Raw genomic sequence first — 17,315 nt, 5'->3', positions numbered from 1 at the left:
CCTCATCTGAATTCAACCAACCTCAGGTTGAGAACATTCAGAGAAAAAAAATTGCATCTGTATTGAACATGTAGATTTTTTCTTGTCATTACTCCCTAAATACAGTATGACATTTACATATCATTTATATTAGGTATTATGAATAACAGAGATGATTTAAATTATACAGGAGGATGTATGTTATATGCAAATACCACATGATTTTTATCACGGACTTGAGCATTCATGAAATCTGGCACCTACAGGACATCCTGGAACCACCCCCACATAGAAATTGAGTAGGCTGAAATTAAGAACAGGACATTTAACAAACCTCCAGTGAATCCAGCAGGTGTAGAAATCGGGAACCAGCAGTAATATATGGGGACTCACATGGGAATCTAGCCTTTGGGTCAAGCAGCCTAAGTTGCTTTTGCTCCACATGGGGAAGGAGAGGGTGTGGCCAAAGTACCAGCAAAATAAAACCTGAGTGATCTGGAACGTGAAAGATAAAAGACATCACCTGCAAGAGGTTTATTACAAATAAATGAAACAAAAATCAAAGGCTTGTGAAACATCTCTTAAGTTTTTCTGTTAATTGACCAGTTTCTCAACCACAAAAAATATCAGGAATGTCTGTGAGGTTCAATTTTGGAAAGCGGGATTGGTTTAGTGGCTCTTCTGATACAACCATAGACCCCTTGGATAAGACTGTGGTCCAGAGAAGGCTGCTGTATGTTCTCTGTAGGCTAGAATTGGTCCTTGGAAATACACTGTTTAAAACCTTCAATACTCAACTGCATAGTTCCATATAAACATGAAAATTAGGAAGAATGCCATTAGCACACATTCCTAAATCCACAGGCGTTATTCAGCAAAACATCCAATGCATGAATGTATAGAGAGAAGACAATGACCCAACAGTTAAGACTGGTAAATCTCCAGGTTCACATGAGAAGATAACCCAAATTCATCACTTAAGCAAATTTAGACAAGTCACCATCTCCTAATTCTAGGGAATCTGACTAGTTAAGGATGAGCTTTATCATCACGATGCTCTTTAAGAAGCATTATTTTAGAAAATCTAGAGAATCATGAACAAGCAAATAGCAGAATAGGGTAGAGGATGAGCTGGGCCACTCTGGGGTCAGACTGCCTGGGATTGACCTGGCCCTACTACTTGCTGGTGGTGAGATGCTGGCAAATTATTAGTACTCACCTGTAAGATATGAGCAGTAGGAAAGTGTTCTGCCTTACTGGGTTGTGAGAACAGACAATCCCGGCAGAGTTCTCGGAGCAAGTCTTGGCCCATCAGTTAGCTAGTACTACTTTAGCAAGTACAATTAATTTCAGTCACTCTATCTGAACATGGTTAACTGCAAGATTTCTCCCTTATTTCCTGTAATTTACTTTAACCTCCACTTAACTGTGTCCCTTTGATAGGAAAACAAGTGGGTTCTGAACTGCTCTAAGCCTGTGCTGGTCATCAGCTCTGCACATGCTAGTTCTGATTCTGCACATGAGATGTGTTCAGGGTGGGGCCAGGGCCAGAGGAAAGCAGAGGCTCACATGGGTCTCCATCAGCTCTAAACATGCTAGGTTAGGCTGTGAGCAACCTAGTAACAACACTTAAGGCATCCCATAATTCTGTGGTGGACCCTCTACAATCAAAGGCCCACCGATTTAGATAGACAGGAAGAGGATCAAGCCCATATTCCTCTCAACACAAAACTGCATCTTGAGAGTTCATGTTTAAGCTGTTAAAATAGTCCCTACAGCTTTTTTTTTTTTTTTTTGAGATGGAGTCTTGCTCTGTCGCCCAGGCTGGAGTGCAGTGGCGCAATCTTGGCTCACTGCAAGCTCCGCCTCCCGGGTTCACGCCATTCTCCTGCCTCAGGCTCTCCGAACAGCTGGGACTACAGGCGTCCGCCACCACGCCTGGCTAATTTTTTGTATTTTTAGTGGAGACGGGGTTTCACCGTGGTCTCGATCTCCTGACCTCATGATTCGCCCGCCTCGGCCTCCCAAAGTGCTGGGATTACAAGCGTGAGCCACTGCGCCCGGCCCCCTACAGCTTATTTTGAGAAAAAAAAAACCACCCAAACCCCTTCAATTAAGGCAGCATTTAATTACTGTTACAATAAATGTTTCTTAAACCCGAAGAGAAGATAAAGGTTGTTTAAACAGATTCTTTTAATACAATGAATACAAAAGCAGTTGAGCTAGTACCCCCACAATTACACAGCTCTGAACAAGTGAAACTATGGTTACCAAACAGCTATTTTTATTATAGCATCTACAGTGTCTGGAAAAGGATGTAACAATAAATAGCTGTAGACGCATCACAAGACATCCATTTACTTAATCACAGAAGTGGATCTTGCTACATAGTATTCTCAGTGTCTTCATTCTTCAGATTCTCCAGGCTTACGAATGTCGTCAATCTTTAAAATCATTCTTACCATTTGTGTTGCAAGAGATATCTGTTGCTTTTTGCCAATCAAGGTTTCTATGACATGCTGTTGCTTCATATCTGAAAAATACAAGGACATTGATTATCCTAAAATAGCATACAATAAACTATCAATAACCAGCTCTTCCTGATTTGTGGAAGCACAGTAAGACTTAAGAAATACGAACTCCTGGAAGCCAAGCAGGAAGCCACTAATTTCAGTTATATTTCATTTTCAGATGAATGTAATTTCATTACTTCCAAGGACACTCTGGAACTCGAACCTGGTAAAGAGAGCTGTTGGGAGGGCGCTGTCTTCAATGACTAGCTACAGGGTGAAATTTTTCAGTAACATCTTATCCCACAAAGTATCCATACTCTAACTTAGGAAATCTAAAGTAAGTGAATGTGACCATAGCTGAAATGTAAGATACTTCCAAGAAAGATCTAGAAATGCTAATTTTTTTTTTGGAGACAGGCGTTGCCCAGGCTGGAGTACAACAGTGCGTCTTGGCTCACTGGAACCTCTGCATCCCGGGTTCAAGCGATTCTCCTGCCTCAGCCTCCCGAGTAGCTGGGATTACAGGGGCCTGCCCTGACCAGGCCTGGCTAATTTTTGTATTTTTTAGTAGAGATGGTGTTTCACCATGTTGGTCAGGCTGGTGTCAAACTCCTGACCTCAGGTGATCCACCTGGCTTGGCCTCCTAAAGTGCTGGGATTACAGACATGAGTCACTGCACCCGGCCCTAGAAATGCTAAATTTGAGCACAACCAGGCATTCAAGTTAGAAACATTACATATTTGCCTCACAAAGAGTTGCTATTATTGAAGCCCCTGGAATATGAGCATGGAAAGCACAATGTACCTATACCTTAAGCAAAAACTGTCACATTCTGTGAATGGATCACAGACATGGCCTGATTTAGTACAGAAATGCCTGAGACCACTGCTTCAACAAGCTACCGTCACCATATCTTTTCGGGAGCTGAGCTACACAAGTGGCTACAGAGGTTAGAGTATTACATTTAGAAAACGCTCCACAGTGTGCAGGATTAACCACACAGTGAACTGTGAACTAGAGCCCACTTCAGAGCTGTTATATATATGCTGTCCACTGACAGACATTTGTGTAAAAACAGCAATATGGCATTACTTCCCAAAAACCAGAGATTAAAACCTAAGTCATCTTTGGTGATAGTACCATATGCAGTTTACTGTTATTACAATGAGTCTTATGTTGCTAGGTCTAGTAGTCTAACCAATTCCTACGGCAATCAAACATTCTAAAATTCAGGACTTGAATACCTGAAGTGGGTTTACATATTTAAAAAGACACCATCATCTCACAGCACATAGAGTGGATGATTATTCAGTTTAAATCAGACACCCCACACAGAGGCGTGACAGCTCCTCACCATTTGTCCCCTTGTGCAAACAGTCGATGCCAAGAGCAGGGTTCATCTCCTTCACCTGTCTGGCTCGGACTTCGGTCATAGTCTGGATGGGATTCATGCCACTGTTTTCAGACAGGGCCATGGGGATGACCTCCAGCGCATCGGCAAACGCTCTCATGGCATACTGTTCTAAGGTGGGGCACTGGAAAGGTACAGAGGTATGGTGAGTGCACTTGGCGAAACAAAACAACCCAGCGGCACCTTGAAAACATAACTGTATCACACACTTTGAAAAGTCAGCTCACAAAGAATTTTAAGAATAGGCTGTCTTTATCTTTGTATTTATCAGACTATTGTAATGTCACCGCAGAATACAGGCAGAGGGTACACATACATGTGAGAGATGTCTCAAAATACAGCAGCTCTTATGGCTTTATTTTTTAAGTTATAATATTAATTTTGAATTTCAAATAACATTAAAAGACTAGAGATTATTTCAAGGATGAACTGGCTGAAAACAGCTGAGAAATGCTAGTTTATGGTAACCAGAACCTGAATACAGGAACGTGGGATTTAACTTAGATTAAAACACCTGTCACCTACACACAGCTCACGATGCTTTTGTTCGTTTTGCGTCCAGCACCTCGCTATTCCGCAGCTTCACACTCTCTACCACCAGTGAGGCCTGAGTCTTTCACTAAATCTCCACATATCTCTTACCTTATCTGCCTCTTGGCTAACTGCCAGGGCACAGGATATCTCAGCAGCCCCTCCTCCGTACACCACACGATTATCGCGGATGAGGTTCCGGATGACACACAAAGCATCGTGAAGGGATCGTTTCGCCTCCTCAATGATCTAAGGAAAACAGCTTTGCCTAAATTAATGTGATCAAGATCTATTCAATTTAGAGCCAAGTATCTGGCACCTTTTTAAAGACAGAGAGGCTGTGCTCTAATATTTAGATGGCCTCCACTATCGGATAACCTGTATCTTTCTAGCTTTCCTTCCTGCAACGTAGTTAACAAAATTCAAGAGGCAGAGGCGGCCAGTGACTCATTCTAGGATACATGGTCAAGCAAGAGTCAAAAACTGACAAACCTCGCAAAGATTTACCACAATGTGCTAAAAACTCACTCTCAAAGAACAGAGATCGTCAATGGTTATTCACTAGGGTTCCCTTTTTCTACCTAAGGGACAGATGTAAGTCATCCTTGGTAATAATACCATATTGTAATTTGTTATTAAAATGAGTCTTATGTTGCTAGGACTAACAGCTTAACCAATCCCTAAGGTAATTGTATCAAACATTCTAAAATCCAGGACTTGAATATTTAAACTGTGTTTAAGTATTAAAAAGATATAAAAATCTCACAGTGTATATTGTATACTCTAAGGGACAGCAGAAAGGCAATGTGCTGTGTGAAATTAACAATTTAACATGGTCTTCAGTAATTTTACACCATGATACATCACTGTTTGAGAAACATGATTATTTTTCTTATGGTGACTGTGTCTCTGTTAAATACATACAGGCAAAAAAGCCAGACCATGAAGCAAAATAAGCAATAGTATAGGACAAATAGTTGAATTCTCACCATCTTATTTCCTCCTCTAATAAAAATGGTTACAGCTCTGGAGTTCTTACACTGCTCGATGACCAGCATTTTATCCTTAGTTGTCCCAAATGAGATCTCCTGTACAAGACCAGCAAAGCCCAGCTTCTCGGCTGTGAGCTCTGAGAACCTGGGGACGATCCGCCCTCCTGTTGCGATGGCAATCAGCTAATTGGGGTGGTCAGGGAGAAGCACGAAGACAGTACTGGTGAAGTTAACTTTCAAAACTGGGCCACAAATGAGCAAAACTTGATCTAAGACCAACTTGTTCACTAGAATTGCTGCCCCACTTTGACCAAAACATCTCCAGTTCAACCCAAGGCACCCTGTTAGGTAACAAGGCTCTTGAGGAGCTGGGCGTCTTGATTGGGGCTTTGGTGCTGCCCGGATCTATCATCCGGTGCCTGTCCCCTAAGCTCATGCCCTCATCTCCCCTCTGTGCAGCCCTCCCTCTCTCTGGGAACCCAGCCTACATGTTCCTTGCACTGTGCTGCAGTGAGAACCACCGAGGCATCGTTGCCTGGGACTGCCATTAGTATTTGGATGAGACCAGGTCTTCCAGCCTTAGTAAGTCAACAACGGGGCCAAGTGAGACAACACAGGGAGAGAATTTCAAAATGCCAGGGAACACCAGAAACACACAGCACTGTTATCCAAACAGTAACAAAGATTCCAGCACTTTCCTCTCTCCCAGCTCACCCTCCCCTCATCTGCCAGCCTTGGTGTGATGCAGTTATTTAAGGCAGGGCTATCAAAACACCCCTCAACACATAAGCTGAACTCCTGCATCCCAAAGTCTCTTCACGTGGAACATCCTACCTCAATTTCAGGTCCTCCTACCCAGCGAACCGCAGGCAAGTTGTTCTGAAGAAGTAAGTGATTTGCTTCATCATCAAAGCCCCACTGACAAATTGCTAGGTTAGCACCAGTCTCTTTAATCTGGGAAAAGAAACACCACAAATCGTATTAAGAGAAAATGGGTATTTATTCTTCATTACAATGTTTGAAAAAAGGAGAGGCACAGTTGGGTGTAAGGCAGGTGCACTCAAACACAAAAGCAAAGCAAAGAGAAGGAAGGAAATAGACAAGTGTCCCCTTTTCTGTCAGTTCCAAATTCTAAATAGTGAATATTTTATCAATGGGGATCACCTCATTGTTTAAACTATGCTTTAAAAACCACAAGCAGTAATTCACGCTGAACCCTATTGTTACAGTGATGCAAAACCAACAGAAATGTCAACAAACAAAGCTAACACCCTTTCCCAAGAGCTAACAGCTCTGTCCTGTCACAAATACCTACAGTAGTTTCATCTGAGTATGTTTTAAACAAACAACGTTATGAACCACTTGCAATCTTGCCCTTCTCACCTGAGTGGACAATCCTCAGTGGATCCATAAACTAATTCGGGTGCCCACAGAGGCAACCCTGCTTCCAGTAAGAAGCACCCTCACCCCGACCTGCGAATGGCAAAGTCACTTTTCCTTGGGAGGGCAACGATCAGGCTGCCCACCCCACCTCTGGTGCTCACCTGGGACTGCCACACCATGTCCCAGAACTCTTACCTGTCTCCATCAGGCCTCCCAGACGACCCGCTACTGCCTGGCTCTCCCTCTCTTCCTTCCCTGACCCTCTGGAACTCAGTCCAGAATAGCAGCCTCCTTATACAACCTCTCCGTCACAACCCCTGAAAACCAGCCTGCCCCTGCAACCCTCCTCAGATGGCAGCTGCTTTCCCTCTCACGTGCTCAAAACAGGAGAGGGGTCCTTCTTGCTCCTCAGTCACCTACAATGTTCCTCTTTGGGTCCCTGCCTCTCATTCTTTTAACATTTTAGCATCTAGCCCCATCACCATTCCTTTCTCATTCTCAGCAACCTGTGCCTCACCAGCATGATCCAGTAACATCCCTGGCCTCTCAGTTTATCTGTGACCCCCAGCACAGCTGAGGCACCATTCTCATGACCACTGTCCCACTGACCCAGATGATGGCCTTTTATGTATAAGCTCCTGCCAGCATGCTCCAATCCCCGAGGCTGGCTCTTCCTTGTACAAGCCAACGTTTCTGGCTCAAGAGCAACCCCATCTGTCCTCAGCCTGGAATGCTCCTCCCCCAGGGGCACTGCTCTCACCCAATGTTGGCCTCTCCTGACAAGTCACGTCTCTGACCAGTGTCTGTAATGGAGCTGTACCCACTTTTCCCTTATCTGTGCCTCAAGAGCACAAGCTTGGCTTCATTCCCTGCTGTACCTTTAGTGCCTACAACAGAGCCTGGTACGTCGTAGGCACAAAGAACCATATCATCAATGAGTAAATTCAACAACTTTCCCAAGAACAGACATGAAAATAGTCTCTAGTTGGTTTGCTATGATAAATAATGCTCTAACCAACCCATGTTCCTGTCTTCTTGAGTACTAGTGTTTTCAACTCCCAAGGCTAGAGCCCCCAAAGAGGAGTTGCTACGTCAGAGAGAAAGCACACTTACGCTAATGTATTCATGCACCCAAACTAGACTTAACTGAGTGAAAAACTGGCATTACTATAAATGCATTCTGGTTTAACTCCAGTTACTCATTAACTCTTGCCTAAAAGGTATAGTCAGAAATCTTAAAGGCAAGGTAAGCTACGTTAAATTTGTCCAGGACAGCAAATATAGTATGTACAATTGAAAGCACAGCTTTAGGTAACAGGGTCACTTCTTTCAGGACCCTGAACACACTACCATTTTTTTTTGAGACAGAGTCTCACTCTGTCGCCCAGGATGCAGTGTAGTGGTGCGAGCTCAGCTCACTCCAACCTCTGCCTCCCGGGTTCAAGAGATTCTCCTGTCTCAGCCTCCTGAGTAGCTAGGACTATGGGTGCCTGCCACCACGCCTGGCTTATTTTTTGTGTTTTTAGTAGAGATGGGTTTTCACCGTGTTAGTCAGATGGTCTCGATGACCTCACGATCTACCTACCTTAGCCTCCCAAAGTGCTGGGATTACAGGCGTGAGCCACTGCATCTGGCCTGAACACGCTACCATTTTAAGACAAAATTAGAATTCTTCCCTGTTTATGCCTATGCAATTTGGTTTTTTCCTATGTTTTAGAACTGAAGAAAGACTACACATATTTACTAACCAAACCTAACTAACTGTATCCTTTGGGAGTTTAAATTCCACTGAGGACTCTGGTGAGACTTACTTGTTGAATCATCTCTTCAAATTTCTCCTTTTCATATTTCTGAAGGGCTTTATAATCTTCGACAGAGGTCACATCCAGCTTATGCTTTGTTTTTGGTTTCGGTGGTTCAAATGGACATGTGAGAATTGCAATCTTAGCATCTTCCACTTTCTATGGGGGAACATAAGGACATTTTAATTGGTGGAATTAAGAGTGAACAGTGCGAAGCTGTGAAATGCAATGGCTTACTTTTGGCATCTGTGGGTGACTGAAATCCTTGTCCACAATCACGCCCTTGATCAGTTTAGTGTCCTCCAGCCTGCCGCCCACTTTGCCTTCTACTTTGATAAGCTCAAAGTCAACGTCTCTCCGCTCCATATCTGCTACAGTGAGGACGGCATTCACAGCAATCTCAGCCATCTGTCGGTGACAACTGTTGACCCTGATGAAAACACCACAAAACAAACTTCATTGGTTTCACAATTACTGCAACCAAAGCAGGCCACATAATACAATGTTACTCAAAGATATAAATCAAATGACGCTTTGAGTCTTCTAGAAGGGAATGCCATCTCAACCTGCATTTTCAACAGTCTGGGGCAGATTCTTAACCTGTGATCCATGGGCCCTAAAGGGGACTGTATACTTACATGGGAAAAAAATTACATCTTTATTTTCGCTAACTCTGAAATTTACTATTTCCTTCCATTATGAATGTACTGAAGAAACCACTGTAGTCTGGCATGAATTAAGGTCGTCTTAGAACGCACCACTTTTACAGAATGCTGTTACTATTTTACAAGTTCAGAACAGAGTGGGAAAGGTAAGTAATCACTCAGGAAGATTCAATCTTACCTCAATGAAGTGTAGCACTAAACGGGAAGTGAAAGGACTGGACAAGGCATTCAAACTTTCCAAGAATTCACCACAACATCCATTACAGATGGAGGGTGTTACCTTTTTGAAAGCTTTGCAACATGTGAATAGACTGCTCAATAAATTAATTTTTGAGCCAAGAGAAACAACTAGGGAAACCTAGCACTTGAAATAATGTCTGAAATCGTAGGTTATCTATAAAAGAGAACCGCGAAAGCAAACATGTTGTATCTTAAGTAGATGACTTAATACTTGCAAACAGAACAAGGCCAACTTATAAGGCAACGAGAAAGCAGATTTGTACACTTCAAGTAATGATGTCCTCCTTCTATGAGAAATTAAGTGCTATACTTGTGACAGAGGCTACCCCTAGGGTACTCACTCTTGCCTAGGGAGCCAGTCTCTGCTGAGATCTGTGGTTAGAGGAGGACAGCAGGCATTGCTGAAGGCTTCTGCCCTAACACAGGCTTTGCTCAGGGGAAAAGGCAACAGAAGCAGACACTTCTCCTGCATTTTCCCTGACTACTCTGAGTTTAGAAGATCCCTCATTCCTTTTTGCTAAAACTATCACAAGCACACAATTGAAAACATCTCTCACTGATTTAATATAATGTAATAAAGCAGCTTACACTGGATTTTTATATTATGGCAACAGACCTAAAGTCTTTGGCATTGTTCATAATCAGTGCACCCCTTGGCTGAGGTTGCTTGAGTCTCCTGGGAGAAGAGCTGTGTCTTAGTGCCCATACGACCTGGCAGTAAGCCTGGCAAACAAATACTACGCAAACGCTGAAAACACCAGAGGCAAGTCACTTTCAAGACTCTCTTTACTAAATTATAATTTTGGATCGGCAATTTGCTGAATAAAAAGTGGAACCCACCCCCAATGGCTCCCCAGCAAAGAAATTATAGAAAGAAGGGTTAAGAAAATTCACATATCCTCCAGGTAGGACCCTTTCTAGTTGATATTTTTTTTTTTTGAGACAGGGTCTCACTCTGTTGCTCAAGCCGGAGTGCAGTGGCATGATCACGGCTTGTTGCAGCCTCGACCTCTCTCCTCAGCCTCTGGAGTTGCTGAAGTGTGTGCTACCATGCCTGGCTAGTTTTTTGTTTTGTAGCGATGGGGTCCCACTACGTTGCCCTGGCTGGTCTTGAATTCCTGAGCTCAAGCAGCCTACTGCTTTGGCCTCCTAAAGTGCTGAGATTACAAGTATGAGCCACTGCACCCAGCCCTAGCTGATTTTTAACACAACCTATTCTGCTAAATTAAAATAACTGTATTTTGCAAATATTGTCAAGGAGATTTATACCTGACCTTAGAAATTCAGTTCTCAACTTAAATACAAAATGAATGTGTCTACGTCTACATTAAAAACAAAGCAAAATCAAGTAATCAAAAGAATCAAATAGATACAAATTCACCAGTGGTCATTTTGTGTTGCCTTTAAGAAATGACAAACAAACTGCCTCCTCTACAAATGTGTAATCATATCGTCTACTGAAACGTACACTTTGGAGCCCAGCGTGGTTTTTGCTGTCTGAATCAGGGGTTCGGTGTCCTTTATGTCAACAAGGACGCTATCGCTGATCTTGTCCAGGTGTTCAATAGCAACGCGAGCAGCCTGCTCATAGCCATCAGCTATTCTGATTGGGTGAATGCCTCGGTCTAGCAATTGCTCCGCTTCTTCTAACAAGGCACCAGCCAGGACTGCAAATAAGCCAGCAGACAATCAGTTCGGGAAAACAACGAAACTTCACTTTTAGTATAATCAGCACAAGTTAGATGCTATCATGGAAAGAAGCAGCTTCTAGAATTAAGCTGGAAGTCATCTTAGAGGCAGAAACCATCTATTTTTAAAAGAAAGCCTCGTTTTGGTTCTAGCGAAGGTCGAATAGGACATGTGTCCCCTTACAGATGAACATTCAACCCTCAGTGATGTAAAGAATGTAACTAAAGAATATAATGCAAAAAGAACATTTTTCTAAGAGGTAAAAAGCTATTATGTTTCCTGGGCCCGGGTGTATTCAGTGAAATTCACCCAAGTGATAAGACTAAAACATTTGTTTATTATTTATTCCCCCTACCCCCATCCTCCTTTCTCCTCATTTTAGGGTCACGAAGATGAATTTTGTTTAAATCTACAGCTCTCCAAGCGCACCGAGAACAGTGCTTGGCATACAATGGTATCCAATAAATATTTGTTGAATGAATTCAAATTTCATCTCTGCAGAAAAGGTAACCTTACTGGTATCTTGTCTTCAATTTCCCCAACTCTTTAAAGATTTCAGATCTTCAGAAAAAAAAGGTACAATACTAAAATGAATACCAGTTTACTTATTAACATTTTGCCACATTTTCTCTACAGGTACATACTGTTTCTGTTCAGCTATTTGAGAATTAGTTACAGAAACCATGACGTGTCACTCCTAAGTATTTAGGTATACAGCTAAGAACAAGGGCATTCTCCTACACATCTGCAATATAATGGTCACAGTTCACTGAGGAAACTCAGCATTGTAGTACATGATCCATAATCAAATTCCTCCACGTTTCCCAAACATCCTTTATAGCTTAAAAGACAAACAAAATCAGTGTCCAATCAATCATTACACATTTCTCCTTGCCTAACAATCCCCAGCCCTCTTTCTGTTCTTTTGTAACACTGTCAGTTTTGAAAGTCCAAGGCATTTGTTTTGTAGCACGTTCTTCAACTTGGATTTGTCTGTCTCTTCATGCTCTGATTCAGAGACAACAATCTCAGCAGGCGTGTTAGCCCTGTGGTCTTAAATGACGTCTCTTAAGTGAGAAAGGAAGGATGTTTTGTCTTTTCTTACCAACCACTCCTGTGGTTCCATCTCCAATTTCATCATCCTGAGACTTGGACAGTTCCACCATCAGCTTGGCAATCTGATGATCAACATCCATCATGCTTAAGATGGTGGCCCCATCATTAGTTACAGTCACATCTCCATCCTTATCCACCATCATCTTATCAAGCCCTAAAAAAAACAACGTTTAGTAGGCTTTGGGCAAGAAACTGGCAACCAGTATCACAAACTATAAAAAAAAGACCTCTTGACCCAGCTCTTATCTATGCAATTTATTATATACAAATAATTTGACATACACAAAATAGTAGCTGCATGAAGGCATTTTTAGATTGGCTAACATAAATGGCAAAAAATTATGGAGCATCATTAAGTACAGTGTTAATCTCAAAAGACAACTACGATTTGGAAAATGCTAATGAAATGATGTTACATGTTAAAAAAAAAAAAAAAAGGTCCAACCTAAAATTGCACACGATTATAACCATGTTTAAGAAACCTGAAATACACCAAAAAATTTTGGCTGTGCTAAGGAAGTAAGATGCCTCCCCTCAATACTCTACCTTTCTGTAGAGAGGTTTGTATTGACAGTTTTATGATTTAAATCTTTTGCTAAAAAACACGGAATGGTGGACTCTTACCATTTGGTCCCAGTGATGTTCTCATTGTATTTGCTACAGCCTTTGCTGCCATTATGTGAGACTAATGAAACAAACAGAAAAAGCAAACACTGTTACATATAATTTCAATGGTTAGAAGCACACATCTGATGATTACAAAAATCACTTATGACTTAGTTTCTATTTTCTAGAAGCTTCTACATTTAAGGGGCAACAGACAGGTTTAAGTATTACGACATTTACAACTCCAGTTTTAATAAGTAATTCTTACGTAAAAGAGAACCAAGTGCTTTGTGTTATCTCACTGAATTTTCAACACATTAACGAGACAGATTCTTTTACCAGCCCATTTACAGCTGAGAAGAGGGACAGTATGACTATGACCTTATGGGCCTTGCGAGACCACTGTGCAACACAGTCCTCCCTGGGCATCCATGGGGAATTGGTTCCAGGAGCCACAGTCCTCCCTGAGCATCCATGGGGAACCAGTTCCAGGAGCCTCTGAGGATACCCAAAATCACAGATGCTCCAGTCCCTTGCATCTAGGCTTCTATATCTGCGGGTTCCCCATCTGCAGATCAGGAGGGGCCTGTACTCATGACAAACAGTCCAACTGTAAACATACAACACCTTACTGTCACACTATGATTTACTGCAGAATTGTAATCTTTTGAGCTGGATGCAGTACTAGAGCCTGTAACCCCACCTACTTGGGAGGCTGAGGCAGGAGGATCGCTTGAGGCCAGGAGTTTGACATCAGCCTGAGAAACATGGCGAGACCCCGTCACAAAATAAAAAGAAAAAATGTTCTTGCTTTAAAAATCTTCCTCCACCCACCTGAAATCCCAATAATTATATTTATAGATGAAAGTTAGTGACTGGCCCTCTTTAGTTTTTTTTTTTGAGACACAGTCTTGCTCTGTTGCCCAGGCTGGAGTGCAGTGGCATGATCTCCGCTCACTGCAACCTCCGCCTCCCGGGTTTAAGTGATTCTCCTGCCTCAGCCCCCCAGTAGGTGGGATTACAGGCACGCGCCATCACGCCTGGCTCATATTTTTTTGGATTTTTAGTAGAGACAGGGTTTTGCCATGTGGCCATGCTGGTCTTTAATTCCTGACCTCAGGTGATCCACCCGCCTTGGCTGCCCAAAGTGCCAGGATTACAGGTGTGAGCAACCGTGCCTGGCCCGCAACTGGCTCTCTTAAGGAAGGTAAGTAGCTGTCAAAGTGACAATAGAAAAGTTACCTAATATTTTTTTTCACATTTAGCTACCAAATTGAGTGACAGAATTTTTTTTTTTTTTTTTAAGGAGAAAGCAAGAGGCAGAAAGAAAAGCATGTAAAGAATTTGGCAAATAGGAGAGATCTCGAAATCCCGAGATCTATTTTACCCTACTGCTCGGGAAAGTGGAAAAAACCTTTTTCTTCCTTCTGCTACTTCTGTGTTTCCAGAGGGAAGAGTCTAAACATCAAGGCATAATACATGCATAAAACAGAATTATGCTGGCTGGCCTGCTCTGTTTTAGGTTATACGGTTTTAGAATATGATTCCTTCCTAAGCCAACTAATGCCTGTTTTTTTTTTTTTTTGAGACAGAGTCTTGCTCTGTCACCCAGGCTGGAGTGCAGTGGCGTGATCTCGGCTCACTGCAACCTCCGCCTCCCAGGTTCCAGCGATTCTCCTGCCTCAGCCTCCTAAGTAGCTGGGATTACAGGTGCGTGCCACCATGCCTGGCTTCTTTTTGTATCTTTAGTAGAGATGGGATTTCACCATGTTGGTCGGGCCGGTCTCGAACTCCTGACCCCGTGATCCACCCGCCTCAGCCTCCCAAAGTGCTGGGATTACAGGCGTGAGCCACCACGCCCGGTCAATGCCTTTATTTTTAAGGTGAAATATTATACAGTTAAGTGTTAAAGAACTGAAGAATCTCAACAAAATACATATTACCTTCGAGGCTCTAAATGACCAGAGAGAAAGAACTGTGATCATTACCATTAAAACATTCACATCCCGGCCTATACATTTCTTTTACCGTTGCCTTCAATTTCCATATATTTTGGTTCTTCAAGTTAGCTGGACGTTCTATGAGGTAGGGAGCAAGTGTATATCCCTCAACTGCTGAGCCTCAACACTCAAAGGATGCTTACCCATAGCATCCAACTCTTTTAAGAGACTTGAACACCCAGCTTACTGTCCAAATGAGCTCCCACAGCAAAGAATGATCCAACCTCGAATGTCAATAATGTCAAACTTGAGAATGCTGTTCTAGACCACTGGCTTTGACTCTGACAGAGGTGGCCTTGAACCATGGTAATGCTCTTTAGTAGCAATTGCTCTTTAGAACAATTTCTCAACTGCTCTGGGCCCAAGTCCCCAGTTTTGTAAAATAACACCTGTCTCAGAGTGTGAGACTTCTGAGCACAAATGCATGCAGTTAGAACAAAATGGCTGATGCAAAACAACCTAGCTTTAGTTATGTTGTTATACCAGGTGTGTGTATTGGATGTTACTTTCTCTGCATGTCCCTCTTAAGTGGAAAATAAACTGTATTATATGTATTATAATACAAGTAGCTTGAAACTTTTTTCTTTCTAGAAAGGAAACAAATACTGAGTGCCCACCGTGGATCAACCACTGTGCAGCCCCTCTAAGTCACTCCATTTAATATCACTGTCAAGTCTTCAGCTTGACGGAGGCGTACCACCTCCACTGGAAAAGGAGGTTCCGAGAGGTTAACTAGCACTAAGTCAAACGAAGAGTCCATGGGGGAACTGTACTGTTTCTAACTTTGTGTAAGTAAACCTCCAAGACACTAAGTGAACAGGGACACCTGGTGGAATGGTCTATTATGAATTCACTTTATAACAAACCCTGAAGGCCCTCTCGGAGTGTCCCTTCCTCTGCATTTTCTGTCAACGCCTGGTGCTCAGATGACCATTCCTTTCCTACCTGCACCCCTGCCCTGGTTTCTTTAACCCCTCTGGTCTTCCTTATTCCCTGCGGTCTATCTCAAGCTTTGCTGCCTGAAGTGCAGCTCTACTGAAATTCTGCTCAAAACCCCCTCAATGGCTCCCCTTCTTCCCCAAAGATAACGTCGTATTTTCCATGTCGGGCATTCAATAACTTCCACCTTCGGGAAATACTGTAAGTTAAAGTAGTCAGTGCTCCATTAAAACCGGATGGCTCTTCCATTCTACAACGTGCCATGCGCATTCTTGCCCAAGCCTTTACTTCTACCGTTTCCTCTCCCTAGAATGCTACCTCTTACCCCGATCTAAAGCTGTCCTCCAGCACCACGCTTATCTGCACCCTCTCCGTAGCTGTCCTCACTGCACACCGCCTTGTATTACGGTTATGTGCGTCCGTTTTTCACTCTTCGCTATTTCTCCTCAAGGGTGGGCAAAAAAGCACTCAGAAATGAAATACCCTGTTAAGTGACCACACCTTTACGAGTGACAAAGAAAACGGAAGGGCCGTTGCGGGTGGACCAGCGAAAGGTTAAGCAGCAGCGCCTTAACCGACAGGTGACGGAGCATCTCCCCGGCGCCTTCCCACTGGAGTGCAGTCCCAGGCGGCCGTCAGGCTGGAGGGGCCGGGCGGAGAGGCGGTCCCGCTTCGCTCCCACGGGCGACCGGACTGAGCGGCCCCGCCCAGCTCCGAAGGGCGCTGGTGGCCCAGCCTGGCTGGCCCCCACATTCCGAGCCCAGGATTAGGCGCCGGCCTCTCCCGAGCTCAGTGAGCGGGGTGCGCGGGGGCCGGAGACCGCCGGGAGACGGAGATTCTCGACCTTTCCGGGGAGCACATGGCAGAGTCGCTCCTAAGCTCGCGCAGGCGCAGAGCCACGGCCTCGGCCGCCTCCCCTTAGCCCACTGCGAGCAGGTCCCTGTGCCATTACCTTGAGGGCCTCAAGTCCCATAAGACGGGACTTGCGGTCCTGATCCTTGATGATGAGGAAAGGGCGCCCATATTCATCGAAGGCGAGGGTCCCCATGGACGCCATGGTGCAACAGCCGGAGTTACTTTCCCCCAACCGGCGGAGACCGCTGCGGAAGCGTGAACGCACTTTCCTCTCGCGGGAGGGCCCAAAAGCTTGCGCACGCGCAGCACAAGACGCGCGAGACTTATGTTTCTACTGAGACTAATTTCACGCCAGACAGTATCTTCTGGAATCGGCGGCCTTCGGGAACGTCTATTATCCAGGAAGCCGTGGGGGTAGGTTTGAAGACACTTAGTGGAAATCTTAGGACACACAAGTCAAGAGCAGATTGAATTTGTCATTTTTTAAAACTTTACCATTGATGGTTTCTCGATAGTGGGTCCCAAGGAGGAATTCATTGACTTAAAGCACTATTTCTTCATTTCTTAGCACTCCTGCTCCGAGAAGATGGTAG

General features: G+C 43.7%; 1 protein-coding gene across 1 annotated transcript; it reads right to left on the bottom strand.

The window, feature by feature from the left end:
• Positions 1-2,087: 2,087 nt before the first annotated feature.
• CCT5 (chaperonin containing TCP1 subunit 5) lies at positions 2,088-17,120 on the bottom strand. The gene is made up of 11 exons (XM_030813908.1): positions 16,820-17,120; positions 12,947-13,007; positions 12,312-12,476; positions 10,986-11,184; positions 8,850-9,042; positions 8,622-8,771; positions 6,262-6,381; positions 5,425-5,610; positions 4,547-4,684; positions 3,848-4,028; positions 2,088-2,512 (listed from the first exon to the last, which is right to left on the bottom strand). Exons 1-11 carry the CDS (start codon positions 16,922-16,924, stop codon positions 2,385-2,387), a joined length of 1,626 nt encoding a protein of 541 aa, XP_030669768.1. The 5' UTR covers positions 16,925-17,120; the 3' UTR covers positions 2,088-2,384.
• Positions 17,121-17,315: the final 195 nt, after the last annotated feature.

Source organism: Nomascus leucogenys, chromosome 6, assembly GCF_006542625.1.
Source record: "Nomascus leucogenys isolate Asia chromosome 6, Asia_NLE_v1, whole genome shotgun sequence".
Lineage (NCBI taxonomy): Eukaryota > Metazoa > Chordata > Mammalia > Primates > Hylobatidae > Nomascus > Nomascus leucogenys.
The sequence above is the reverse complement of the archived record's forward strand: the minus strand, read 5'-3'. Positions and strand labels throughout refer to the sequence as shown.

Excerpts from the sequence above, each read along its gene's own strand:
- CCT5 (XM_030813908.1), bottom strand. The coding sequence starts at position 16,924 with ATGGCGTCCATGGGGACCCTCGCCTTCGATGAATATGGGCGCCCTTTC. Across the intron at positions 8,772-8,849 it reads GTCACCCACAGATGCCAAAA|AAAGTGGAAGATGCTAAGAT; the intron begins GTAAGCCATTGC and ends GTTCCCCCATAG. Across the intron at positions 4,029-4,546 it reads TTAGCCAAGAGGCAGATAAG|TGCCCCACCTTAGAACAGTA; the intron begins GTAAGAGATATG and ends GTACCTTTCCAG.